General features: G+C 34.2%; 2 protein-coding genes across 3 annotated transcripts; one reads left to right on the forward strand and one right to left on the reverse strand.

Moving 5' to 3' along the window:
• Positions 1-10,379: 10,379 nt before the first annotated feature.
• Positions 10,380-15,995, reverse strand: LOC132312211 (V-type proton ATPase subunit e1-like). 2 transcript variants are annotated; one of them, XM_059810486.1, is made up of 4 exons: positions 15,814-15,995; positions 15,435-15,597; positions 14,408-14,455; positions 10,380-10,747 (listed from the first exon to the last, which is right to left on the reverse strand). In XM_059810486.1, the coding sequence occupies exons 2-4, from the start codon at positions 15,530-15,532 to the stop codon at positions 10,684-10,686; spliced, it is 210 nt and encodes a 69-aa protein (XP_059666469.1). In that variant the 5' UTR covers positions 15,533-15,597; positions 15,814-15,995; the 3' UTR covers positions 10,380-10,683. The 2 variants fall into 2 exon arrangements, with proteins under 2 accessions (XP_059666469.1, XP_059666468.1); XM_059810485.1 differs by having other exon boundaries at positions 15,435-15,571; positions 15,814-15,992.
• A 10,461-nt stretch (positions 15,996-26,456) lies between these two features.
• On the forward strand, positions 26,457-27,455 carry LOC132312212 (uncharacterized). Its single transcript, XM_059810487.1, has 2 exons — positions 26,457-26,630; positions 27,065-27,455. The coding sequence occupies exons 1-2, from the start codon at positions 26,537-26,539 to the stop codon at positions 27,223-27,225; spliced, it is 255 nt and encodes an 84-aa protein (XP_059666470.1). The 5' UTR covers positions 26,457-26,536; the 3' UTR covers positions 27,226-27,455.
• The last annotated feature ends 434 nt before the right edge of the window (positions 27,456-27,889 follow it).

Raw genomic sequence — 27,889 nt, forward strand, 5'->3', positions numbered from 1 at the left:
CATATGCCCAATGAGTAATGAATTTGGGAGTTAGGGTTAATTTAAAGAATAATGAATAAAAAATAATATAAAAAAATACAGTAAGTATATTCAATATTGTGTGTGTGTGTGTGTGTGTATATATTATTTAGGTAACGGTTTGGATTGGATCAGTTAACGGTTCGGATCGATTTTTTCAAAGCCTAATCCGTTAATCGAATCACGAATAGCGGATTGCTATTTTTCTAAACCATTACCGAATCATGAGATCTGAAAAACCAAACCGAACCACATGAATCGGATTAGTTTGGACCGAATTCACGGATTATTTGCTCATCCCTATATATATATATATATATATATATATATTGGTTGAAAAACGTCAAAACATACATTTTTTTTTCGGAAGGTAACATCAATACATATTGTTTGAACGTTGATATGTGCAAAAATAAATTTTAAAAATAGTACTATAAATTTCTTATGTATAAATTTAACCCGAAAAAACACTTTAGGCAAAAGTAATTACAAATATGTCAAATTTTACTATTCATGAATATATGGAGACCAAATTATCATTAAGTATCTAAAATTTACTAAATTATCTTTAAAATTATAATATAAACACTCTCTCACTCGCTGCCTCCTCCTCTCTCTCTCTCTAAAAGTACAATCTCTTGCAAGTCTCTCTTTCTCTTTCTAAGAGTTTGTGTTCTTGCTCATTTTTTGTTTTTGGCTTTGACTAGAACCTAAGATTGCAAACCTAGCAAACACAGAGAGGGACTATAATTAAATCTTAAACCAGAAGCAACAACTATCTCAAGGAGAGTAGTCGAAGACTAACAGGCCTGTGGCCTCCCAAAGGGTGGTCAGGGGTTCGAACCTCAGTGGAGATAGTATGTGTGAGTCCCAACTAGGGAAAATAAGAAAAAAAAAAAAAAAAAAGAAAAAAAAAAAAAAAGGAGAGTAGTTGAAGCCCCATCACCACCCGTTTGATATATTGAATCAGTTATATCTATAGGCGTTTCAGATGGCAAAGGTATAAGACGACGGTGAGTTTTGGCTTTCTCCTCAGATCCTCGTCGACAAAGACATACTCATAGACTACAACAAATTATCACCACCATGTATTCATGAACAGTTCTTGTTGCGCCTCTCGCTCCTCCCGTTCCTTGTAATGTAGAACTTCCACTGCACTAATGTAAAATCTTTACTGAATAATGTAAAAAATTTATAGAATAATATGAAAATTTTACTTAAGCAAAGTAAAATGGTAATAGGATTATGTAAAACATTTACTGCATAAAAACTTTCACTTAAAAATGTAAAACTCGCACGTAAACAAAGTTAAACATTCAATGCACTTAAAATCCTCTCTCTTTCCTTCGTCTTTCTCCCTGCTCAACTTTCTCCAAGTCAATGGCAAACTCTACTTTAGGCGAGGGGTCTTAGCATCTGTACCCTTAACCTTTTAGGTTTGCACATAAACAGCTCGCACCCCTGCTTCCCTTGTTCCTGTTGCGCCTCTCGCTTCCCATTTCCTTCTGACGCAGAGCTAGCACAAGAGGAGTAATGGTATGCCGTGCCCTAGGTTTGTAAGATAGAATAGAACAGTGACGATGAGGAGTAAATTTCAGATTGGTAAAGCAAGGGTAATTTAATAATTTTCAAAAAAATTTAAGGGTAATTTGGTCTCTATGTATTCATTAAATTAACCCTAAATTTAAAGTAACAATTGGATGTTGTTTTATCTTCAATGTATAAAATTAAAGTAATAAATGTACTGTTGCCTAAGTATTGGCTCAGAGGGAGGTGAATAGAGTCTATGGTAAACAATGGCTAATTTTCGATTTTAATTGTTTTGCAAATTCTATTAAACACCTTATAATAATTATGCAATAATCAGGATATAAACCCAAACAATTAATAGCACACTAGCACAGTTGTAAAAGAGATAAGGGAATAGAAATGCAAACACTTGACATAACGATTTAGCGAGGTTCGGTAACTCCTACTCCTCGGCTCAAGATCCCTTTTGAGACTTTCCCAATCCCACTATGATAGCGCCTTATGGGTGGAAAGCAAACCGGCACAAAAAGCACACGGCTTCTAATACTTCTTGCTAAGAGAACAATTATCTCTTAGACTTCTACCGGGTCATACCAACCCTTATAATTGATTGTTGATAGAAATTTGTTGCACAAGGATATATCTTTTAGAGATTGATATGCAAATCAAAGCTCACAACTAGAGTATAAATTACTACAAATGAAACTTAATACTTTATGAATGATATGTATGAGAGGATGAAGAAAATGAAGAACAAAAGCTCTTTGATACTTAAGAAGGTTTATCTATTTCTCTCCAGTGCATGCCCACAATGTCCAAACATTATGTATTTATAACCCCTTTGAAGAATATAGCCGTTTAGGGTGAATTCATTTATCAGATCTGAAATTTTAGCCCACCTGATCAGTTACATGTACCATCTGTGAGGTCACTTGGAGTTATCTGATCGAATACATGAAGCATCTAATCAATCACTTGGACTCATTTGATCGGTTACATTGGTGAAGTGATCGGTAGGTTCAGATCTTGTTTCACTGCACATGCCAAAAACTAATCCATTTGATCGGTTACATCAATGAACTGATAGGTCACTTGATAAACCACAAAAGATGCGAGTTCACTGATCTTGGCATCCTATCGATAGTATGCCTGATCTGATTGGTCAGATGAAAAATAAATAATTTTTTTTCTGTTTTGGTCATATGATCGACAACATGGTCTGTTACTTCTGCATACCTTATTTCCATCGAAAACATTTAAGTTTTTATATGTCCATTTACTTTAAGTTTACAATGTAAATAAGGAAGTACCCCTTATTTGGTAAAATAAAAAATACAAGAAAATTGTGACAACCCTGGTTTTTAGGCCAGCGTGTCCTGTGATGAGCCGTAAGGATGATCCAATAACGGATCCGAATGCGGAAGGGAAAATAGAAAACAAGACTCTAAGAAGTCAAAGTGACCTTCCATGAGGTCGTGGAACTCAACAAGAACTGATACGGAAGCAAAAGATCGAAAATATGACAAATAAGCCACCAGGGGCAAAATAGTCATTTCTGAAAACTGTAGATGCGGGTGCCACTGAGCACACCGCTGGAAGGACAACGAAAAACTAATCAAGATGGACTCAAGAATCACGTGATTCGAAGTCCGGACGAAGGAGAAACGGCATGACAAAGAAAAACGAGCACTTAAGGCAAAAGGGTAAACTGGTAATTATTCAGGAAGAACTGGGTACAACCGAGCACACCCTTGGAAAGACAGCGAAAAATTAGTCAAGTTCCAAAAAAAATTCACTTGAATCGGAGTCCGGACGAAGGAGAAAAGTCCAAAAGAAGAATTGACGTCGTGGCGGCCCGATGAGGGGCCATGGCGCACACGGCGCCCATGCGCGAGCCCACCGGCGCGCATGCCGGCGCCCAAAGACATAGCTGGTGGTAGCACTTGGCTGCTGCTACATTTTTTTTGATCTGCCCAGAACTGAGGCTTGAAACGGAGGTTAAGACGAGTTTTTCTGGAAAAACACGAATAAGAAACCCCCCCTAAAATTGAGTTTTCTACCCGATAATGCGGACGGAATCGAAAAAACCTCACTGTGAAATCCCCAAAATGCCCCTAGATCAGAACTGAACAAGAGGGTCATAAAGCTGCTAAATGAAAATTGGAAGCTGAAACTTCACGAGGGATTTCTGGTACCAAGACGACATTTTCTGGAAAAACACGAAGAAGAAACCCCCCCTAAAATCATGTTTTCTATTCAACCATGTCAAAAGAAGAAAATAAAACTGATGTTAAAGGTCCATAATGCCCCTAGATCAGAATATGCAAAAAAAAATGCGAAATGAATTCACAAGAGGCTCAAAACACAAATGATAAGGTTTTGCCCGGAAACGACCATGCACGCAAACGTAACTTACCTATTTGGACGTGCTACAATGGTCCACGACTTAAAAATACCACCGATACAAAATTCGACCCCCCGACGGGCAAAAAGGCAAAAATGGAACTTGGAATGAAAACTCGGAATCCAAAAATACAAAACGGGATCAAATGACCGTTTGGCCCTTGGCCACACTACATGATTTATGAGACCCTATGAAAGAATGAGAATGGAATTCCCACACCCGATGCAACCATGGTGAAGCAATGACTTGCGATTTTTCAAGATTTTCGCAATATTTCATGAAGTTAAAAAGTACATAGAATACAATATAATGTTCATTGGCCTCCGGCCTCATCTCATACATATCAAATACATTAAAAGAAGTGTACTTAAGTACACATTACATACATGGAATCAAATATACATATTCTGACATATAAGTCTACAAAATGACATTTCATGCTAACATTTGTATGAAATGGAAACTTGAAAGCTACACGACATCCAAGGAATGCTAGGCGTCACGAACCAAGTCTTCGTACCTGAAATATGCCCCAGTATCGTAGGGGTGAATAACATAAAGCTACTCGTAGGAGATGAGCATGCATCGACCTGTCATTTTACAAATTTATCACCTTAAGGTGAAACATGTTAAAGGGGTTCATGCCACCTAACGTCTATATCGAAATGAGACTCAGGGAGCATCCTAAGCTACCTTAGAGTGTTTCTAGCATAAATCACATCATCTATGCCATTTAAACAATATGGAAGCACGTTATACAAAGCAACAAGATATAGGTTCTTAAAGGTATTAACTTGCAATCTCGAATATAGAAACAACTAAAGTGATCATGTCACCTAACGTCTATGTTCTAAATAAGTCTAAGGAATCATCTTAGGCCATGCTGAACAATCAAAACGCAAATTACAACTTCAATGCAGTCTAACCACATAAAAGCATATTATACAAGGCAACAAAATACAATTTCTTAAAGCTATCAGCTTGGAATCTAAAGCACGAAAACAACAGAAGTGGGTCATGCCACCTAACGTCTATGTTATAAATGAATCAATAGGATCAATCCTAAGCTTTATTAGAACGTCAAAACACGATTTTCAATATCGATGCAATTTAACCAACATTGGAACTTCCAATACAACGCATAAAGCACAATTTCGCAAAGTTAACATTCTGTAACTTAAAATGGAACGACAAATAAGAAACAACAAGTTACAATATCATTTAGTTATCAGCTTGAAAATGAAATGCGAAATCAAAAAAGGTGGATACTCGGACGTCAAGCCGGATCAGATCGACAACATAGTTACTTTAGGGTTACTAGCCCATGGGTAACCTCTCTATGTGCGCACTAGACCATATAGAGGGACTATCCCCCGTACTAGAACCACGTCCTAGCCATAGTCAAACAACGACATCCCCAAGTTTCCAAAATCAACAAGTTGTGCAACAACGCATATATCAACAGGAATATGCAAGATAATCAACTATCTACTAAGCACAACCAAATTTAAAAACCAATACAATACATGCTCTAAATCCACAACTAATATGATATGATGAATGTTGAATCTTCAGTGTGCGATTCGTTACATGCTATGCATGAAAGATGTTAAACAGGAAGTGTGCAAATCATTACACAAGGTAACAATATATTCAATAAGGAAAATATATTCTCGTGAATACAAACATAGTAACTATGTTATCCAATATTCAAAACATAACCAAATGAATATACAACAAGTCTAAGTCCATGATTTGAATATAGAAACCACTTCTAAAACACAACTAAATCATGGAGCAAATTGATAGAATTTAAATAGATAAACACAATTAAATTCTATAGATTCCGATTCAATTCCAATTAATCTCAATTTAACACATGTTAAAGGACATGGTAAGATCATCACCTATATCCATTCTAAAACTCAATTAGGTTGTTAGAACAATAAAGTAGAACTTTAATTAAATCATGCTAATTTAAATCCCAATGTTCTAAAACAATTTCAAATAGTCCCAAATTAATATATACTAGTAAACAAGTCATGGCCAATACAAATATCAAGTTAAAACCTTAATTAAGCTAATGGGACCACAAAATAGATTTTAATTAATTCTTTTAATTAAAATCTCTTAATTTTCAAACTTAACCAAATGCTCTCAAATTAACCTGTGTTGGAAAATATGCCAAGGACTAATGTAATATCACATTAGAAGTTTATTTCATTCAATTTACGACCATGCGAATTAAACCTTCACTAAAGTTAAATATAAAACAAAAGTTGCAATTCTCATGCAATAAATCTCAATTTAATACATGTGAACAACCATACCAAAACTTAATTTTCTAGCATGCCACAATACAATTCCAAGTTGTATATCACCATGAGGATTAAATCTTAAATATGGAATTTAATTAAATAAAAGGTTTCAAAACCTAACCGAATATTCTAAATCAAATATATGTGAAACTATATGACATGTAAATCAAGAATATCAAGTCGGAATTTAAATAGAGTAAATAGTGCACTCGGGGCAAATTAATTAATAATTACTAATTTTCAAAACACCTCCAATCACTTTCAAATTCAACTATGTTGGAGAGCATGCTAAAGCCTAATTTAATATGCTAACACATATTAATTTTAAGTTAGTTAAGGCCATGTGAATTAATCTTTCACCTAAGATAAATATTAAATAAAATCTTTAATACTTATTCAAATGTTCCAATTTTAATACACGACAATGAGCATATGAAGGGGCAATATAAAATCATGCTACATGTTTAAACCAAGTCATGAGCAACTGGGAAAATTAAATCCCGTACAAGAAAAATAAATAATAAAATCTCTAGATTTTATATTTAATCATGCAAACAAGTAGTATAAGCATCACAAGCATGCTATATAACAAGAATTTAAATCTAGAATATCTCCTACCTCAATTTGAGATGAAAATCCCAAAGGCTCACCAAAATGGAACGGCTCTGAATCCGACGAAACTACTAGGTTTTGTCGGGGACAACGCCGTGAACATAACCCCCATGAAAGCCCCATCAAAATCATAACTTGACCCCAAAACCAAACTCAAGAAATGGTCAAAACTGAATTCTAATAAGGGGGAAAGGTAGAGTACGGCGAGAGGAACAACAAACATTAAGGCCGAAGACTTTCCATCAAGGAAAAGTGAACCAAAAGAGGAGAAAGAAGATGGCAGCACCCCTTGGGCTGCCATGGGAGCTCCAGGTCGTGCATGAAGAGTGGAGAAGATGAAAAATGAAATATCTCACTCCCCTTTTATAGAAATCTCAAAAAGTGCCCCGAATGGGCCCCGTCGGGTCCAAAAAAGTAAAATTTGAGCAGACGTACTCAAATGGCAAAACTTTGTGAACGAAAAAGATTCAAAATGATAAAATATGAACAACGGAATAAACGGCGTCAAAAACTGAGTCCCGGGTAGAAAGTTATGCCCAAAACAAGTTTGGCGCAAATCGGGGCCAGAAACCTAGAAACTGGAAAATATCGACCAGGAGGAAATTCCAAGAGTACACAACTCAACGAAATGTGAAAATGAATCTCGTACGAGGATTCAGGCTCAAACAAGACATTTTGCAATAACTTTCATTAATTGCACAATGGCCTCTCCAAAAGTGAAAACTGCACTTATCGTCCAGAATAAAAATATCTTCCAAAAATATTTTCTTAAAAACCCCTGAAATAAAATATCTTCAAAAGATATTTACGAAAAACACCCCAAGAAATGAAAAAGATTCTAAAGAATTGTGCATCCATACCTCTGTGGGCACCGGGAGCAACCAGAGTACTTTCTTGCAAAATTAAAGATACGTATTTCGAGGAAACCACTCAAGATGAAGGCACGTGAAGTCAAAAACCAACTCCGAGCATGAAAAGTGAGGTTGTGCCAAAAACTGACAAACGGAGAAAAGACAGAATAGGGAAAAGGACGAAATAGCGCATAGTGCCAAAAAACGAAAAATGTGAAAATGACTCGGTCCTCAAAGGAAGTTGTCAATTCACGGAAAAGAGTCTCAGGAACTAATTCCGAGTACTCGAGATGACACTAAGCGACACGAAACAGAGCTCAGAAAAGAAAATTAAACGAAAAAAATTCATTCGTAAAATTTCAGGAAAAAGGAAAGGAAGGCAAATGACTGGATCGTTACAAAAATTAAAATCCAACTAAATAAAAATGTAAAAATTTAGTTTTAGTACAAATTGGGGTTCCTGACAGTTTTGGTAAAACTTGATTCTCTGTGTAGGCCAATGTAGAATTAATGAAAAAATCTCAAAAAATTAGATTTGGCTAATTGAAGTATAATGAGTAATTACCAAAAAAAATTATTTTGAAATAATCATTATTACAAAAATTTATTTTTCACATTTAACTAAAAACACAGTTTTTCATGAGACGCATTCAAGGGTGCTAATGTCCGTTACTAAGTTATGGTAACAAAAGCTTCATATTCCTTAACCATTACATTCTAATGACCATTATGAATCATGTGATTGATGTGCATAGTCCTAGTCCTAGCATTTCTAGCTCAAGTGGAGTTCTTTCAAAGCTTATACAAGCTTGAACTAACACATTTTTTAGCAATGACTTCATATCTTAAATATTTATATATATATGATGAAGTTCATAATCTATTACTAATGGATATAGGAACATATGAATGATGATATGATATGCATGATTCTATAGAGATGAGTTTCAAATGAATTCATAAATACTTTGACATTGAAACCTAAACACTTACCAAGCTATCTACCCATTTCTTCAAGTTTTATCCATAATCGTTTAGGTTTTGAAGTATTCTTGCTTTTTTCGTTTCATTGAGTTGCTTGCTATATCGTTGCAGTTCAAGCTATTTTTGGATAGACTTGCATTTGGTTTCTTATAATTTTATGTCCCTTTGTATCCATTATTTCCATTAATGTGATCTTTATTACTTTATTGAGGTCTTCTTTCAATATGAATCATTAATAACACTCAATGTAAACATTAGTCTATAAACATTATTAATGATTTGTAATCATCAAAATTACTATATTGTCATTGGTTAGCGGCTTTGTGCCAACATGTATTTTTTGTTATATATATTATTATTGATAATTTTCGAGATACAAGTAAAGATTTGAGACTTATAAATTTATAATGTATGGCTGAGTTTTAGATTAAATTAGTCTTTTAAATAAAATATAAACTTTTTCTATTAATTATATTATGATATTTTATTTGAAAAGTACTATATTCTAATGTTTTAAATTTGTTAAATTCGTTCTCGTATTTGAAACACATTAATTATTTGATCAAGGTATTTGAGAATAATTAAATTCGTATTATAAATAAAATCGTACTCTATAAAAAATAAAAAATCAAAAATCAAAAATCAAAAATCAAAAATCAACATTGATCCATGGACCATGGAATTGTAAATATATAGGCATTACATTCTGGTAGTCAGACATTCTATCAAAAGCTATATGTCAATACAGTCCATTACTTGATTGATGTAAGATTTTAAGAGAATGAACACCACTGTTCTCGATCAAAATGAAAAATCAAGCATATCTAATAGTTTAAGAGGGCCGACACCACCGTCCTCCATAAAATAAAAAATAAAAAATCAATTGATGCGTAAAATCTTTGATTAGAATAATGTTAACCTCATTAATAGAATATTCCGCCCTGTGATGCACTGATGGTAGAACTCACTTTATGAATGATCTAAAAACTAAACCCCGAAATATGGTAGCCCGTTGACAGCTAATAATTTAAGAATGAAGTGTGTACATGATCTAAAGACTAAACCCCGAAATATGGTAGCCCATGGACAGCTAATAATTTAAGAATGAAGTGTATACATGTAATTCGCACATTACATTACGGAACAATAGAAAATATGCAATTATTATTTTTAAATAGTTATGAGATTTAACCATTCAAGCTCGAGCTCGAATTGCAATGGAATTCGAAATTCGAACACAATTCTCAACCTTACTTTTGGTAGTGAGCTGACTCACTGAGTCATGTGTACAGCTCATTTGCTTACCAAACAATTCAAACAAAGCTTTAATCGAGTCAGGGTGAGTTGTTTATAAATAATTCAGTTCATACACAATCCTACATTATAACACTAAATTTACAATGAAACCAAGGATTTTTGCCTGACCATCAAGTAACCTAAGATAAAAATAAATAAATAAATAAAATTCAAACAAGCAAACAATAAGGAAATCATCCGGTGCATCTAAAACAACAAGAATTGACAGACCAAACAATAACTGGGAAAATCAAGCAATGTGAGAACCAGTCTACCGTGACAGCGAGCAGATACGAAGAAGTCAATAATTACAAATTTCCATAATTTTCTCAGCTACTGAGGCATTCTTATTCAAGGAATACAAGATAGCAACTAAAAATCTACATTTTTCAAACATTTATTTCATAACCATTACAAGCTTCATAGTGTCAGTAGTCAAAAGAATAACAATAAGAGGTAATAGTAATAGTTTTACAATGGGTGAAATCAAGCACAAAATAAAAAAACCCATTCAAAGTTCTTTGCATCAATAAGACATGCACAAAGATGGCACAAGACGACTGCGTACTCCGAAAACCTACACTAAGATAATGACCACTCTCCAATAACCCATTTATAATCCATGATGTTGGCTCCCCAGAGGATCGTGTATGTTTTTTCACCGAGCATCTCACTCTCCACTCAAAATTGGGACTATGAGAGGTTTCATCTGTGCAAGATATACAATCGCCCACCTGGCCAAGCGAAAGACATACATATGTCACTGAAAGATAACAAAAATGTTGAGGTGCAAAACACAATAAATGTTCGCTTCCCTGATAAGCATCAAAGAAAACATATAAACAGGAAAGAGAAAAATTATTATACAACATATTTTTGTCAATGCTTAACCCTTATAAGAATTAAATACTCTGAAACCAAATTGTTCCAAGAAAGATGTCCCACATAAGCTCAACCAAGTGGTATTTAGTCCTCAACAGGAACAAAAGCTCATTCAGAAGAGAAGAGAGTGGTGATGAGGAGTAAAGAATAAAAGCAAAAAGGATAGTAATGAGAACTACTTGAAAAATAGAAAAAATAGAAAACAACAGAGAGGTGCAGAGGAATGGGTACAAGCAAAGATCAAGAGCTTAATAGGCTCCCTAAAAAGCTGAAAGCACCCCTCTTCCCCCCAACCCCGCACACATAAGAAAAAGAGAAAAAATAATAATAATTCTGTTTGTGAATAAAAAGATGCTCTACTTCTCTACAAATGATGTTGAGTAAACATCAAGGACCTGAAGACTGCTTAACAATTTAATAATAATTTTAACACAGTTCTCTCTTGTAGGAACTTCTGAGACCTGGATCTGTATTCCTAGACTCCTCCACAGACCCCCCACAGCCAAATAGAAGAAGAAAAAAGGAAAACTAGGTCAATCCAAAATTTTATACTCAAAGAAGAACCAATATTATATCTAACGAATGGGAAATCGGGAAAGCTGGGGTAACAAGCTTTTAAAAGCCTTTTCTCAAGATTGACTAATAATGTAAAATGGATCATCAATAGCTAAGAAGCACGGACACGGATACGGGACACGGATACGACACGGCAAATCCAAAAAAATTAGGACACGGACACGGTGAATAGTGTGTATATATATATATATATATCAGCATTAATAATTAAAAAAAAAAAACACTGATATTTTTAGGTTGGAATATATATATATATATCACTGATATGTTAGTATATATATATATATCAGCATCTTTAGGACACGGACATGGCGAATTGTGGCATCTTTAGGTTAGTAAATATATATATCAGCATCTTTAGGGTAGTACAAAGCAAAAAATAGAACATATCAGCATTAAAAATTTAAAAAAAAAAAAAAATTAACATATCAGCATTAAAAATTTAAAAAAAAAAAAAAAAAAAATTCCAGAAAAGTGTGTCCGAGCCGTGTCTGAGCCGTGTCCGTGGCGTGTCCGAGCCGTGTCCGAAAATTAAAAAAAATAAAAAAATTCCAGACACGTTTTTTGGCGTGTCCGACATGTGTCGGGGCGTGTCCGATGCGTGTCCGTATCCGACACGTGTCGGACACAGATTCTTCGCCCATTTTGGAGTGTCAGTGCTTCCTAGATCAATAGAGCCCCTACCCAATAAATTTCTAATGGACTCCCTGGAAAACTGTAAAGCACAAACCCCCGCCACCCTCACCCCCACCCCCCACCTAAAAAAAAGTGGGCCGTTTGTTGTTGAGCATAGAAATTGAGCAAAAAAAAAAAAAGATGCACCACTCCTCTGCAAATGTCATGTAACCACCAAGAACCTTAAGAGAATTTCACAATGCAATAACAATTGTAGCTTAATTCTCTCCAACAGGAACTTCTGAGACATGGGCCTGCTTTACTAGACTCCTCTCCTAGGAAGCACGGACACTCCAAAATGGGTAAAGAATCCGTGTCGGATACGGATACGTGTCTGACACGCCAAAAAACGTGTCTGGAATTTTTTATTTTTTTTGAATTTTCGAACACGGCACGGACACTCCGCGGACATGGACACGGACACGGACACGGCATGGCCACTTCTGGAATTTTTTTTTTTTGAATGCTGATATGTTTTTTTTTTTTTTTTTTTTGTTTTGTACTACCCTTTTGGTATTGTAAATGGTAAAAGTCCTAGGTCAAATGATGGATGGGAATAGATGATAGTACACTAACTTGTTTTTGTATTTTTTTTTGGGATTAGCCTTTAGGTTTATGTGAATGTTAAGTGCTAACAGTAAAGTGCTGAATGTTAAACAGTCGTGAATGTTAATAGTCCTTTCTGTCCATGCTTTTATATTTTGAGTAAAGTTGCAATGATGATTAAATGATACTAGTTATTATTCTAATGTCTTGTTTTTTATTTGGTTTTATAACTCTGCAACATTGTTCTTTTATAGTTTATTAGTTATGAGTTAGATTTGTGTTTTTTTTTCATTGTGCGGTTGATGAAAAATAGTAACACTCAGTAATTTTTAAAGTACTACATCACACACATATATATATATACACTATTCGCTGTGTCCGTGTCCTAAATTTTTTTGGATTTGCCGTGTCGTTGTCGTGTCGTATCTGTGTCCAGTATCCGTGTCCGTGCTTCTTAGCTCCTCTCCAAAGAAATCCACCCCCACCTAGCCACCTAAGAAGAAGAAGATGACGACCTAAGTCAACCAAAATTCTTTACTCAGACAGGAAACAATATTACATCTATCACATTGGAAAAAGAGGAGTAAAAGCTGGCTGACAAATTTCCGAGGGAATTTTCTTGAGATTGAACATCTCACAGCAAAGCCCTATCCAGCGAATTTCTAATGCAGTCCCTGGAAAACTTCAAGCCACAAACAACCCCAACCCGTCCCCCAAAAAAAAAAAAAAATGTTATAAGAAGAAGAAAGAACTGTTTGTTGTTGAATATAAGAATCAAGTGATAAAAGATGCACCACTTCACTGTAAAGTTCGTGTAAATACCAAGGGGACATGAAGACAGTTTCACAATTCAACAATACAAGTAACTTAGTTCTCATCTGTGGTTCCTTCTGAGACACACCCTTCACACATCCCCGTCCTCCACCCCAAAAAAAGAGGAAGGGGGGCACCAAAGGAGTAGAAGCAAACGCAGAACCTAACATATGGACCAAAAATGACTACAAGCTGGGTAACAAACTTCTGAGTTGAGAATGGATGCACAAATGTGAGATGGATCCAACACAACAAACCTCTATCCTAGCAATTAGGGGTAATGAAATGAATCCTTATGCAGTTCTGCTCTAGTTTTATGCATATATTGAATTAAATAAAAAAACATCGCACCACCTCTTAAGCCCTGGAGGAATTCTTTTAGGCCTTCCTCTTGCACTTGTAACAATTCAACTTGAACCAAATGACAAAAGAAAACTTATCAACATAGCTAAAATTCTCCCATATTGCTCTCAATAAGTGCCACCTACTTATCACGATGCATTATTTTATTAATTCAGTATTTTCATGTACTGCAACTGATTAATCTTAACACCTTTGCTTCAGCTGTGATTAATTAATGAATTACCTGCTTCAGCTGTGATTGATTAATGAATTACCTGCCCAATGATCCACATAGTGGCCCTTATAAGATTGTTACCCTTCAGTCTGATAGGCTAAAATTGCAAAACTATCCAATTCATATCAATAAAAATGTGACTAAAAGTTTTCAACATTCACATTTATTCCCCCTTTTTCCTTCAATTTGGAACTAGAGTGATGAAAGATTAGGTTCTGAACAGTACACCAAACAAGGGCAAGAAGCTTCATTTAAATGCAAGAAAAAAAAACATATATTGGTTTTGCTGGTGAATGGACAATATTTCAATTAAAATCAAACTTACATCATCCAACAACATACTGTTGCAGTAACAACCAATGTTAGGTGGAACCTGCATCATGATGTGATGTAAATTAGCCATAATCAGATTCAAAGGGAGAATAATAATAATAATAATAAAAGATCACTTATGCAGCTTTTATGAGATAACTGTCTAGAAGAGACTAAATAAGTATCAAATATATCCTTTTTTCAAATAGTTTTACGAAACTGAAAAAACCTAATAATTAAAGATCAGATTAACATGCTTTTATTTACCAATATCTAGATTAAGTGAAAAAGTAATGTCTGATACAACTTTCTGAAGTATCATATGATTCTATGATCCTTGAGGCTTGATGTAACAAAATAACTACCACCCCTAACTGGCTAACTGTCAGTGCTACAATGCTAGGATAGAATACAGATACATTTCCCAATATGTGGTTAAACACCATATTATTCATACGTAATGATTCAAAGGTTACCAAGGAAGTGGAAAGGACAACATTATTTGGATAGAAGTTACCAAGTAACATATGAACAATACAAAACCCCCAACTACAGGACAAACATTTCGAATATAGTCCATACTATTACTGTATTACATAAAGCCAGATGGAGTGACACTGTCTGAAAGTTGCATTTCAAAAATGCCCTCCTAACAAACAATATTCTTTATGTTAAGGTAAAGATATATTCAATATTACTACTTCTTAATAACAATATTGATTCTGATGGGATAAATAAAAAGATTCTTACACTACTTTCCAAAAAATCAGGTGCAGAATAATTTTGAACATCTTTTATGGAAAGAACTAGAAACAAACCCAGCAATATAGCCACTACATTGAGACAATAAGCAAAACAATTGTTCCTTAAATCATTAGCTTAAAGCCGTAAAGAGCTTAAAAGCTCATGCAAGTGAGTCTATAATGCAATTACAGCAATCTAATACTACTTAAAAATACAAAAACAAAAACTTCACAGACAAAAAAATTATAATTGGCAAAACTTGATTAAGCAAAAGATAATTGACAATGGAGGCATACAGATTTGCAGAAGGCCCTCTGTTGCAGCAGATTCTCGTACAAAGAGACGCAATGATTCCGATCACAGCAAAGATTAGGGTTGTTACCAAAAAACCCATGTCGAATTTAATCTCACCGACCGACAAGCAGCAAAAACACTGCAATGAAAATCTCAGTCCAAAATCTAATTTTTATGATATGAGAAAATAAAAAATTCAATTACATACAGTATAAATTCCCGATCTGCAAATACAAAACTAAATTCTATATCTTGAAACTCGCATTGCATTGCAAAATCTAAATCAGAACGATTACAACCCAGAAAAATAAACCCTAAAACCTATATAATACATAAATTTCCAAGTATATATAAACATACAATATAGAGAAAGAGAAAAACCTTAATCTGCGGCGACCGGCAATTCTTATTCCGGTGATCTGAAGCTCGTCGACTCGGCCTTGCTTTTCTAGATCGATCTTTAGATTAACAGATCTTTATGTCCGATGTGATTCATAAACGATGATCTTTCGCTCTCTCTCTCCACAGAGAACGAGTTTGCATGTGTGTTCTTACAAAAGCTGCTAATGGCCCAGCCCACTGGTCGGGCTATAATTGGGCTTAGGTTAGGGCTTGGGCTCAAACGAGTTTTAGACAGGTTAGAATTTAGATTTTTAGATAAGAGGAAAAAAGTAGTTGAAATTATCATTAAAAAAAATTTTAAATGGCAAATTAGAGTAATTTTGGAAATGAGTTAGGGAGTTTGGTGTTCTACCAACTAGTTCATCAGATGGTATACCTAATATAATTGTTATTATCAAATTAATATAAAGGTTAATATTATTAGTATTATGACAAGAAGGAAAAATAAAGCCTAGTTAAGAATTATTTGAATATTCATTGCTATTATTACAAGAGTATAGTTAAAGGAGTCAAACTATGGTAATCAATTTTGATGTAGAATTAAGTTTGGGTCAATTTCAAGATGCCTGGAGTCAAACTGTGGTAATCAATTTTGATTTAGAATTAAGTTTGGATCAATTTCAACATGCCTGTTTTGACATAAAATGGTTACATGGTATCTATATCTTCCTACCATATCTCTTCCTCCTCCTAGTTCTTTTCGGGAAACACCACGGCCGGATGATGTAAGGAATTATGCAAAGATTGATCAATTCACCAGGCAACCAAAAATTTTAGTGTGAAATTGTCAAGGTCTGGGATCTTCTTTGACTATCCAGCAACTCAAACGTCTAAAGGGTCGGTTATCTCATGATACAAACGCCTAAAGGGTCAGTTTTCTCCTTATATTGTTGGTCTTCTTGAAATGAAAAATGGATGGCGTCGCCTTGCATCTCTACAAAATATGCTTGGCTATCCTCATGGTTGTTTGGTTGAACCGGTGGGTCATGCTGGGGGATTGGCACTTTGGTGGATTGATAATGTTAAGCTGCAGGTGTTGGAGAAGACGCGGTTCTACATTACTGTTGTAATTTTCCCAGATAATCATCCGTAGTGGAATTTGTCCATTATATATGCTAGCACAGTTGATAGTCTGCGGGCGATGCAATGACATTATTTAGAGCAACAGGCCAAATTGTGGATTGGAATGTGGGTACTTGTTGGAGATTTTAATGATATTCTTCATGCATCTGAAAAGTGTGGTGGACGGGTAAAACAGGTCTGCACCTCAGATCTTTTCGGTCTTTGCTCGAACGGTGTGAATTATTGGATTTAAGATATGTGGGATTCCCATATACATGGAATAATCAACGAGATGGACAGACTAATATTCAAGGACTCGACAGGGCTCTTGCCACAGAGGATTGGTGTTCTCTATTCCCTAAAGCTAAATTATCATATATTACAGTTGTGGGCTCTGACCATTTGCCTTGTTTTTAGAGCTTCAGCCCTTGTTTCATCCTAGAAATGCTAGTTTCATTTTGATGCTCGTTGGACATTGGATGATGAATGTGCTAACCTTATTGCTGTTGTTTGGTCTAATCTAGTTAGTGGTTCTCGCCAATATGGGTGGGCTCAAAAATTGCGAAATTGCAAAGCTGCTCTCATACAATGGGCCAAACTAAAAAATAATAATTCCAGAGTTGACGTTGATAGAGCGGAACGAAGTTTTCGGGACCTTAAAGCAAGAACTTCTGATTATGATCATTCAGAGGTTGATAAGGTTGAAAAATTCTTAAGTTCTTGCTGGTTGGCAAAGAAGATTTTTTGGAAACAAAAATCTAGGAATTAATGGCTGAAATTTGGTAATCGGGAATACTCAATTTTTCCACGCCACTACTAAACGGACAAAAAACCCGGAATATGATCTCTGGTGTTACCGATGAAAATGATCATGGGGTTGAAGAGGAGGACACTGTTAATTCTGTTTTTTTGAGATATTTTCAGCAATTATTTCAATATCAAAATCCTACAAATATTGATCAATTTCTGCGTTATGTCCCTTGTCGAATATCTAAGGAGATGAATACAGCTCTATTAGAAGCTCCGTCAGAGTTGGAAATTAAGTAGACTGTGTTTTCTATGGCTCTTCTTAAAGCTCTAGGACCTGATGGGATGACGCCGCTATTTTATAAAAAATGTAGGGAGGTAATTAAATCTGATATTGTTGGAGCTATTTCTAGTTTCTTTGAATCTAGTCATGTGATGTCAAGTCTTAATCATACCAATATTGTGTTGATTCTTAAAATTTAGTCCCCCACTCTTGTTTCCCACTATAGGCCATATTGTGATGTAATGTTTCTTATCGAATTATTGTTAAGATCATGACGATTGAAAGGGATCATTGGTTCCTTATCAGCGAGTCCCAAAGTGCTTTTCTTGCAGGTCGACATATAACGGATAACATATTTATCACTCATGAAATATTGCATTACTTAAAGAATAAGCGGAAGGGGATGAAAGCATTTATGGCTCTAAAACTTGATATGAGTGAAGCCTATGACCGGGTTGAATGGGCGTTCTTGTTTCAAATGTTGCACAGGCTGGGGTTAAATTCTCATTGGCTAAAACTGCTTTCTGCTTGTGTGTCTGCAGTTACTTATTCTCTTAAAATCAACGGGATCTCAGTTGGATTTTTTCATCTTGCACGGGGGCTGGGCCAGGGTAATCCGCTTTCCTCGTATCTTTTTATAATTTGTGTTGAAGCACTTTCTCTGGCTATTTTTCAAGCACAACAAGCACGGCTTCTGACAGGGATCCAAATTTGTAGGGATGCACATTCAATTTCTCATCTCTTTTTTGTGGATGACTCCATTGTTTTTTGTGCAGCAGTGGAATCTGAAGTCTTAACTTTGAAGAGAATTTTGGCCAATTATGAGCGGGCATCTGTCCAACAAGTGAATTTTGCTAAATCTTCTATATTTTTCTAAAAAAATGCTCCCAATTCCTTGCGCCGATTCCTAAGCCAGTGTTTGGGTCTGCAGGAGGAAGGATTACATGCTCGATATTTAGGCGTGCTGGCTATTAGTGGTTTGTCTAAGCGCGATATTTTTCAGTTTCTTTCATCTCAAATGTAAGAGCGGTTAACTTCATGGAAGGCAAACATGCTCTCTGCTGGTGGGAAAGAAGTTTTGATTAAGGCTGGGTTGAATGCCTTACCTACGTATATGATGGGTTCATTCAAACTTCCACGACATTAGTGTCTTGATTGATGCAAAAAATTATGTCTTTCTGGTGGTGAAAAAAAGAAAAATCTCGATCTATTCACTGGATTAACTGGGATGCTTTATGTCAGAGTAAGAAGCATGGGGGGTTAGGTTTTAGGAATCTAGAGGCTTTCAATTTGGCCTTTTTAGTGAAGCATGCTTGGAATTTTCAAGTCCGATAGGAAGGTTTGGCGTTTCAGTTGCTTAAGGCAAAATACTTTCGTTCGTGCTCGTTCTTGGAGGCTTCCCCAAGGTCAAATCCTTCCTGGGGTTGGCGACGTATATGGTCCACCCAGGCCCTTTTTAATAGAGGATTGAGGTGGCTGATTGGAAATGGAAAATCTATACATATTTGGAAAGACCATTGGGTTCTTGAGCTTCCTCACAAATTAGCATCTCCACAAGTTGATTCTTCCTTTTGTTTTGTAGCTAATTTGATTAATCAGCATAATAAAACTTAGAAGTTGGATGTCTTACAATAGCTTTTCCCTACTTATGAAGTTCAAGCAATATCTCGAATGCATTTCAGTCATTGGGATAAGTCAAATGTTCAAATTTGGGCACCTGAGTTGATCGAAAAATTCTCTGTGCGCTCTGCTTATCATCTTGATGTTACTCTTTTTGATAGCTCTATAGCCCGAACGGATAATTTCTTTTGACATTCAGTATGGCGTTGCAAAACTTTATCCAAGGTGTAGCATTTTCTGTGGCGTTGTTGTCATAATGCTTTGCCTACTAGCTCATTACTCCTATTTTAAGGATGTATGGCATCTCCTTTGTGTCCACGGTGTGGGTTGGAAGCGGAATCTATTGTGCATCTTTTTTTCACATGTCCACATTCTCTATAGGTTTGGAAATTGTCCCCTCTCAGATTTGATTTTTCGTCTGCCACGTTTCAGTCTTTCTTGGATGGTTGGCGATTTTTGGTGGACGGGGCTGCTTCCTTGCCTGAAAAAACTATTGCTCTAGGCTTTGTATCTTTTTGCGCTTGGTGTATATGGAAGGCTAGGAATTGAATGGTGTTTGAGGGTGTGCTATGGAGCCTGGGGAAGGTGGTTGCTAAGGCTTTAGCGTGCTTTTGGGAATTTCAGGAGGCTAAAATCCAATGCAAAAAATTGGGTAGAGATGTTTCTTCGTCCTCTTCTGCCTGCTGGTTGCCTCCTTTGCAGGGGTTGATCAAATGTAATTTTGATGCAAGCTTTCTTAAGGGTTCTTCTTTTGGAGGTGGTGGAGTAGTGTTTCGTAATTTTCACGGAACTATTTTTCATGCGGTGGTGTTTCAACCTTTCTTTTCATCGTCGGCAACGGTAGCTGAGGCTCTTGCTTTTCAGCGAGCTATTTTTTGGGCCTGGTCTTTTGGATAACAATTTTTTGTGTTTTGAATCTGATGCAAAGGTAGTTGTTGATGCCATGGTTGATGGTACAACATGTCTTATTGACATTGCGCCTATTTGCTTTGATATTAAGGCGGAGCTTCAGGTATTTTCTCTGAGTTCATTATCTCATGTTCGACGATCGGGTAATCGAGTGGCTCATGCCCTTGCGAAAGTATCTCGTCACTGTGTGGGAGCCGATCGGGTGTTGGATCCTATTTTCCCTCGGATTGTGGATCTTGTTGTGCGAGATGTTTTGGTTTTATCTTCTTAGTTGTTTGTTTGGGGTGTTGTGTGTTGGTTTGTTTGTTCTTTTCTCCTTGTTGCTTTGTTATTGCCAGGAAAAAAAAAATTATTTTATAGACATTTGAATTGTATAAATACTTATATGAAATTCGTTTTTAAAAAAATAATTATTACCTTTTAAATATCTTAAATACTGTTTAGGAGTGTTCTAGAATCAAAGTTAAAATTGTCTACATGGCTTGTATATTCTAAATACATTTTTTTGGGTAAGTATATTCTAGATACTTGAATGGTAAATACTTGTATAATATTCTCTATACTTTGTAAAATATTTTCGTTATTGTGGGATAGAAACTTGTATAAATCATTGCAATTCATTGTAGGCCTCTTGGCTATATAAAGGGTTGTGAGGCGATTTGGACCCTATGACAAAAGGAAGTAGAGTTGGGATTTAGGAGGAAAGAAGAGGAATTTTGTTCATGTAATTTTTTTTCTTTGATAAATTCATTTTTGCAATGAATTTAATGAAATACATTTTGTATTCTCGTCAATCAATTTAACTAAGAAAGAAAGAAAGAGAGAGGATTGAATTTTTATCCTTTTTCAAATAATGACTTAACTATAAATTGTCTCCGATTTATTGTAATTAATGACAAACTTATTATAAAATAATATTTTACCCATTCTTATTAAATTTATCATTTCTTATTAAATTATTTTTATTTCTTTTCTCTCATCTAAATATTAGTTATATCATTTACCATAATTTTATTATTAGTATCAATTTATCATAAAAAAAATTGTAATTACCATTTCCAATTATGATTAACTTATTATTAAAATTTACTATTTATAATAAAACTTATTATACTTAGTTTAAATTTTTTTACCATAAAAAAATACATTCTTTCTTATACAATATATTCATGAAAATTTAAGAAATTATTATATAAAAAATACATTCTCTTTCATGCAATATATTCATGAAAAAAATAAGAAATTACATTAAAATTTTTAAGATTTTCTACTTAAGATTTTTATTTTAAAAATTAATTTAAAAAATAAATAGTAAATTTATGCAAATTTAATGGAGAATATGTTATCAGAATCTTATGAATTTTTTTCATAATTTACTTCAATAAGAAAAATAAATTAAGTGTAATTCAATAAGAAAATGTATTATGGCCATTTAATAAAAAATAGTCGGGTGTTGGAACATTTTGCAAAAAAAATACAATAGTTCGGGAGATATTATGAACAAAATATGCTTTAAGGAGCAGGGTAATTGTAAATTCGAACATAGTTTTGAAAGTTTTTTACACTTTATCCTAATTATAATAACCAAAACTCCAATGAAATTTTGAGTTTAAATTTGAGTTGTGATTATAGGCATTCCCACTGTCCAAACATCACTATTATATAAAAAAAACTTTTTTATCTGAATGATAGAAATCAACCTTTAAGAGTTTGGATAGAGAAAACAAAAAAACTTTTGAAGAAAATAGTAATTATATTTTCTCTATCATAAACTCGATCGCAAACTCACTATGTGCATGTGAGAAATAGGACATTCGAAATGAGCAAAATTCACACTCACTTTATTTCTGAGCATATAATAGACAACTTGAAATGGTGAGTGAGTGAGCAGGGGCAGAGCCAGAATCTAAAAGTAGCGGGGCTAAAAAAAAATTTAAAGCAGAGGATTTACTAGGAAAAAAAAAAAAAAATTCAAACAGAGAAGATGATAACGATAACAACAACAATATCGATGAACATTTAAATAATGGTAAATCGAGGCAGCATATGAAAAATCCCTAATTACAATTAATTTCAGTTTTTGACTCAGGTTTGATGTAAAACACTAGAATCAATACGGTGTTCAAGTCTGCACTGGTGAATTTGAATTGAGTACAATAGACATGTATCAATAAATCCAAATGTCCGCTAAGAGCAGACTCGGACACCGTATTCAAATTCACCAGTACAATGGCTATCTCAAGATGCCTATTTTTGGTGTCATTAAACAAAATTGGAAGCTTCAAATCAATTAACCAAATCAAAAACAAGAGCGGCATCATTAAGTTTGGAACCAATAAGCAAGCGAATTAAAACGCAATAAGATCTAACAGTGAATCTAAACCCATAAGAATCAAAAGCAAAATGAAAGAAATTCAAAACAGTTTTTGGGTTCAGTGATAAGTGAGTGTCAAAGAGAACGAATTGGGAAGGAGACAAATGGGCTACAATATCTTTACATTTAGAGGAATCTAGAAATGGGTTCCTAGAGTATGTCTTTGTTTCAAGCTACAATTCGTCCATTGGTTTATCATGGTTGGTCCAGCCTAATGGGTTTGGCCTTGTTTGGGCTCAGTTTTTGGCCTGTGCTTTATTTATCATTTACGTTTTATTATGAATTGGGTAGCTTGGGTTGGGTTATGGCTGATTGGGCTGGGTTATGGCTGATAAGAAATACTAATGTTATTTTTTTTTTTTTTTTTTGGACCTTGGCTATAGCCCAGGTTAACTCACACATGGTTCCGCCCCTGTGTGTGAGTTTCAAATTCAAAAACAATTTTTTTTTTTTTTAAGTAATAGATTTATTCTGCTCTATAATATGTGAAGTTTCATAATCACAAACTTTAAGCCTATTCTTTTTCAAAAAATAAAAAATAATAATATTAAAAAAAGGAATAAGCTAGATAGAAAATAATTCATTACCAATGAGTTTTCCAATTTATACATCGAATTAATCTCATGATCACGTGCTTACACAAATTCGTCTAAAAATTATTTTTTATTTAAATAATAATATATATAAATAAAAGGAGTTGGCTTAGTTATGGAACCTAAGAAGACCTCTCATCCATTAAATGCATTATGTGACTGATCGAGCATTACTTAAAAAATAATGATACATAATAAGTAAATTTAAAGTTGAATGTATCTAATTAATTTACGTAAATAAAAATAATATCATTATTTGATGTTATACTCTCGAACTTTTTATCATTACTTACGCTTAAATGGAGAAATTTTCGTCACTCTGATTCAATGGGCTCTTTGGGCAAGTGTTATCATTCCTCTTTCCATTTATCTTATATTTATTTATTAAAGTGTATGTTGTGATTTGTGGGCTGTGAGTGTGGTGGGCAGGCAGAAAATGTTGAAACAACGAAAGCAAAAGGCCATTACTTCATGCGTCATGCATGACGTCCTATTTGAAGTACACTTTCCAAACGGGTGTGAACGCGGTAGTAATTGTGGACTTTTTGCATTCACCCAAAAAAAAAAAAAAAAAAACACAAAGGTTAAAAGTTATGTTCTTGTAGTACAATTATAAATAGATACAATGCAATCATAAATACATATTGATCCTAAGAAAAAAAAGTCTTTAAAGAGTGATGAAGACAACTAGACATAAAGATAAGTTCGGGTCATTTCTTTCTCCCTCGCGTAACATCCTGAGTCCGTTCTACTCCTTACTGTAATAGAAGCGGGAGTGAAAAAAATAAAAAATAAAAAAATCAAATTGACAAACATTCACATGCACGTTAATTAAGTCAAAATTGGTCTCTTTTTAACAAACTCAACTTAATTAGGAAGATTGCAATAAAATTAACATAATTAATTATATATGCATGTGAAACTTTTGACAAAAGATATATATATATATATCTAGCGCGTTTCCTTATCTTCCTCGTGCATGGATTAGAATCCTTCAACCACTTTTCACTTTTAAAAGCATTGACGTCATTTTATTTAAGTTTCGTTTGATTAGGTGGAATTAATTAAAAAAAAAAAAAATTTATTTTTTATTTTTTTAAAGTTTGGATAGAAAGAAAAATAAAAGAAACATAATATTTAATTTTCCACGTTTGTCTATTTTCTCCCAAAATTTACATGCACAAAACATGAAAAAATATTATTTTACCGTAAAAAGAGTGAATATTTTCTCGTGAAAAGAGTCTCTTTTATTTGACTTTTCTATTTTATCCAACTAACTTATTTGTATAATTTTCCTTTTGTGACTTTGTGAGGTGTCAACAAGTATTTTTAAGAAACAATCTTTTTTTTTTTTTTTGTTCCTCTGATACCGCTAGGCCATTGACTCATTGGTACACCTATCCTATTTTACTAAAAGGGAAAAAAAGTAAAAGAAAAAATGATAGGTTTATCTTTTTAAATATAAGACGTAAATAGTGATTAATAACGAAAAAATAAAATATCTAATTTGGAGGTTGAAAAGTAAAAAAAAAAAATATTAATATTTAGTTGAGCCTCTGCTCTCTAATTATGTTTAATCCAACTTCTAAAAATTCGTTGCCTTATTTTATTATAATTTTTTTTTATCATTCATTGCATAATATTTATTTTTAAAATTTTAACTAATATAAGGGTAGTTTTGGTAAGTAAAATCACTTTCTTTTCAATTTCAACTTACCCAAATTAACAAATTCATATTTTCTCATAAATTTCTTGAAAAATTTTCATACTTATCAAATACATAATAAAAACTTGATTTTTTTTCTTTCATTTTTATTTTTACTTTCTATCATAAATTTCTATCTAGCAAACAAACGGACCCTTAGAAAAATTAAGGTTGATCATAATTTTCACTTTTAAAAGCATGGATAGGCCAAAATCATCCCAATCTTTCGACCACTTCTCACTTTTAAAGCATTTGGCGCCCTTTTCCTTTAGAAAAATTTTGTTGATCACAAAGAATGTAAATGCATAAGAGAGAGACTGACGTGAGAGAGGACGTAACCTTGAAAACCAAATCACGTGATGAGATGCGACACCCCTGGATCACTTATTAAGTGATTAGCATGTGAGACGCCTTCCGTTATTAATTAGGACTCATTGGCGTCAGATATGACATATACATACACAAATACTATATGCCTTAATTTGGTTGGGTATTAATACTAAAACATGTATTGTATGAAAATTTAGACAACTCGAAAGTGGTCCGTGAGAGGACATAACATGATAATTTAGAGATAAGGATGAAATAAAATGACAATTGCACCCTTTGTTCCACGGTAGGTCCGTCCCTAATCGAAGATGACAGGCTTTCCCACCCACACACACACAGTGTTGTCCAAGTCCCACTCCTCACTTACCCCTACTTTTAGATTTTGTTCGGAGTTATCTGGCACGAAATATCTCATTTGATAATTCCCTTTACGTAACCACTGCACTAAGAAACAAAGCATATCTATACATCTCCAAATATTAGAATCACATGGTGGTAGGTCCAATGTGATGGAAGATTACCATGGGCTACAAAAATGTATTTTCTTTCACGGATAGCCATCCTTAATTTTAATTGTTTAGGGTATAAAAAGCCGACTTGCTTGGTCTGTCACTTAAACAAAAAAAAAATAATAATAATAAAAAAATTATATATATATTTTAAGAGAATTATAAAAAATAAAAAATTCTTACCAACCCAACAGTCTCTGAACAATTTAAAATTTTCATCTACTATTCTTTTGAAAAAATAAAGACATGAGTAGATATGGGACCACCCTTGGCCTACTACAATCAAATTGCCGCTTCCAAATATATATGGAGTAATTGATTAATAATTTGTTTTCAATTGTATTTGATGAAGTGTTGTGTCACTCTAGATGTTGATTCTTGTGTATCAAAAGTCAGCATTATCATACTCCCCTAGGTGGATCTCTTTCTCTCTCTAAATCTCTCTCTAAATCTCTCTCTCCCAACGTGTATAAATAGGGGGAGTCACCATGCACTTCTCATCCATCCCTTGAGCAGAACATTTCACATATAGCTACTAACTTCATCTTCTTCATTTCAATTCAATTCAAGATGGCTTACTCCAAGACTTCGCTTCTTTTTCTTGGTCTTGTATTTGCTGTCATGCTTGTCATTTCCTCCCACGTAGCTGAGGCAACCCAAACACGTGAGTAGTTCATTCCTTTTTATTTTGATATCACATAGAGTACATATACACACACACACATATATATAATTATATATGCACATATAACCAGGCAATGAACGTACACTGATTCGTTATTCTCACACTTTTTTTTTGGGCAAATGTTATTCTCACACATTCTCAACAAACCATTGAATATATACACACACACACGTACGTATGAATGTATATTTGTTGTAAACTTTATTTGTTATGTATATATGTTAGATATATCAATATTGAATGTTACATTTATAGATGTTGCATGATATTGTAAACTATTGAGCACCCTGTACTTTTCCTAATTAGTATCTTTTAGTAAGTTATTAGTAATGAAAATATATTTGAGGATTTCATTAATTATCTTTTAAAGAGGCAGGATCATAACTAATTTTGAAACTAATTATATTTTACAGAGGAGAGTGTGGAGGAGGCCAAGCATCACGAACATGGACATAGAAAAGGGCACGGATATGGACACGGAAAAGGACACGGAAAAGGACATGGACATGGCAAACCTGGCCACGGTGGTCACCCTGGACATGGTGCTGGTGAAACCGAATCCTACGAAAACTAAATGACTCCTGCCCCAATGGTACTCGTTCGCGGTACAAAGTAATCAAGTATGTGTATGTATGGTTGTATGTCAAATAAGGCATGGTGTGAAAATGCCACATTAGTACGTACCATTAGTGGACGTGTCAAGAATGTAACAGTTGAGCAGTCCCAGGACTTCATTTCTGTGTCTTCTTCGTGTGCCTTTGTATCCTAAATTTATGTATCAATGCACGACTTGAGTTACTTCAATTACTTTTCTCTCCAATGTGATAATTTAAAATTTAAACAGTAACAAATTTAGTGAACACCAACAAAAGTGACAAAAAAAAAGAAAAAAGAGTTTAAACAGTAACAAATTTAGTGACCAGAAAGATAGATTTAATGGCGACGTACCATGAATAATGAGCCAAAAGTTGATGATAATTAAGGACGGACATTAAAAATAATAATAAAAAGGAACAATAAGGTTTCACTAAACTTTTCAAATGTGGGTGCCAAGATTCCACCCAATTTAAAAAAATATATAAATGTCACTATATATAGATATACAATATATATAGAGAGAGGAAACCTTAATCTCCGGCGACTGGCAATGCTTATTCCGGTGATCTGAAAGCGCGTCGACAAAGGCCTTGCTTTTCTAGATTGATCTTTAGATTAACTGACCTTTATGTCCGATGAGT

The sequence above is a fragment of the Cornus florida genome, unplaced genomic scaffold (assembly GCF_030987335.1).
Source record: "Cornus florida cultivar Cherokee Brave unplaced genomic scaffold, ASM3098733v1 CherokeeBrave_3.0.0_Hap2_Chr06, whole genome shotgun sequence".
In the NCBI taxonomy this organism is placed as follows: Eukaryota; Viridiplantae; Streptophyta; class Magnoliopsida; order Cornales; family Cornaceae; genus Cornus; species Cornus florida.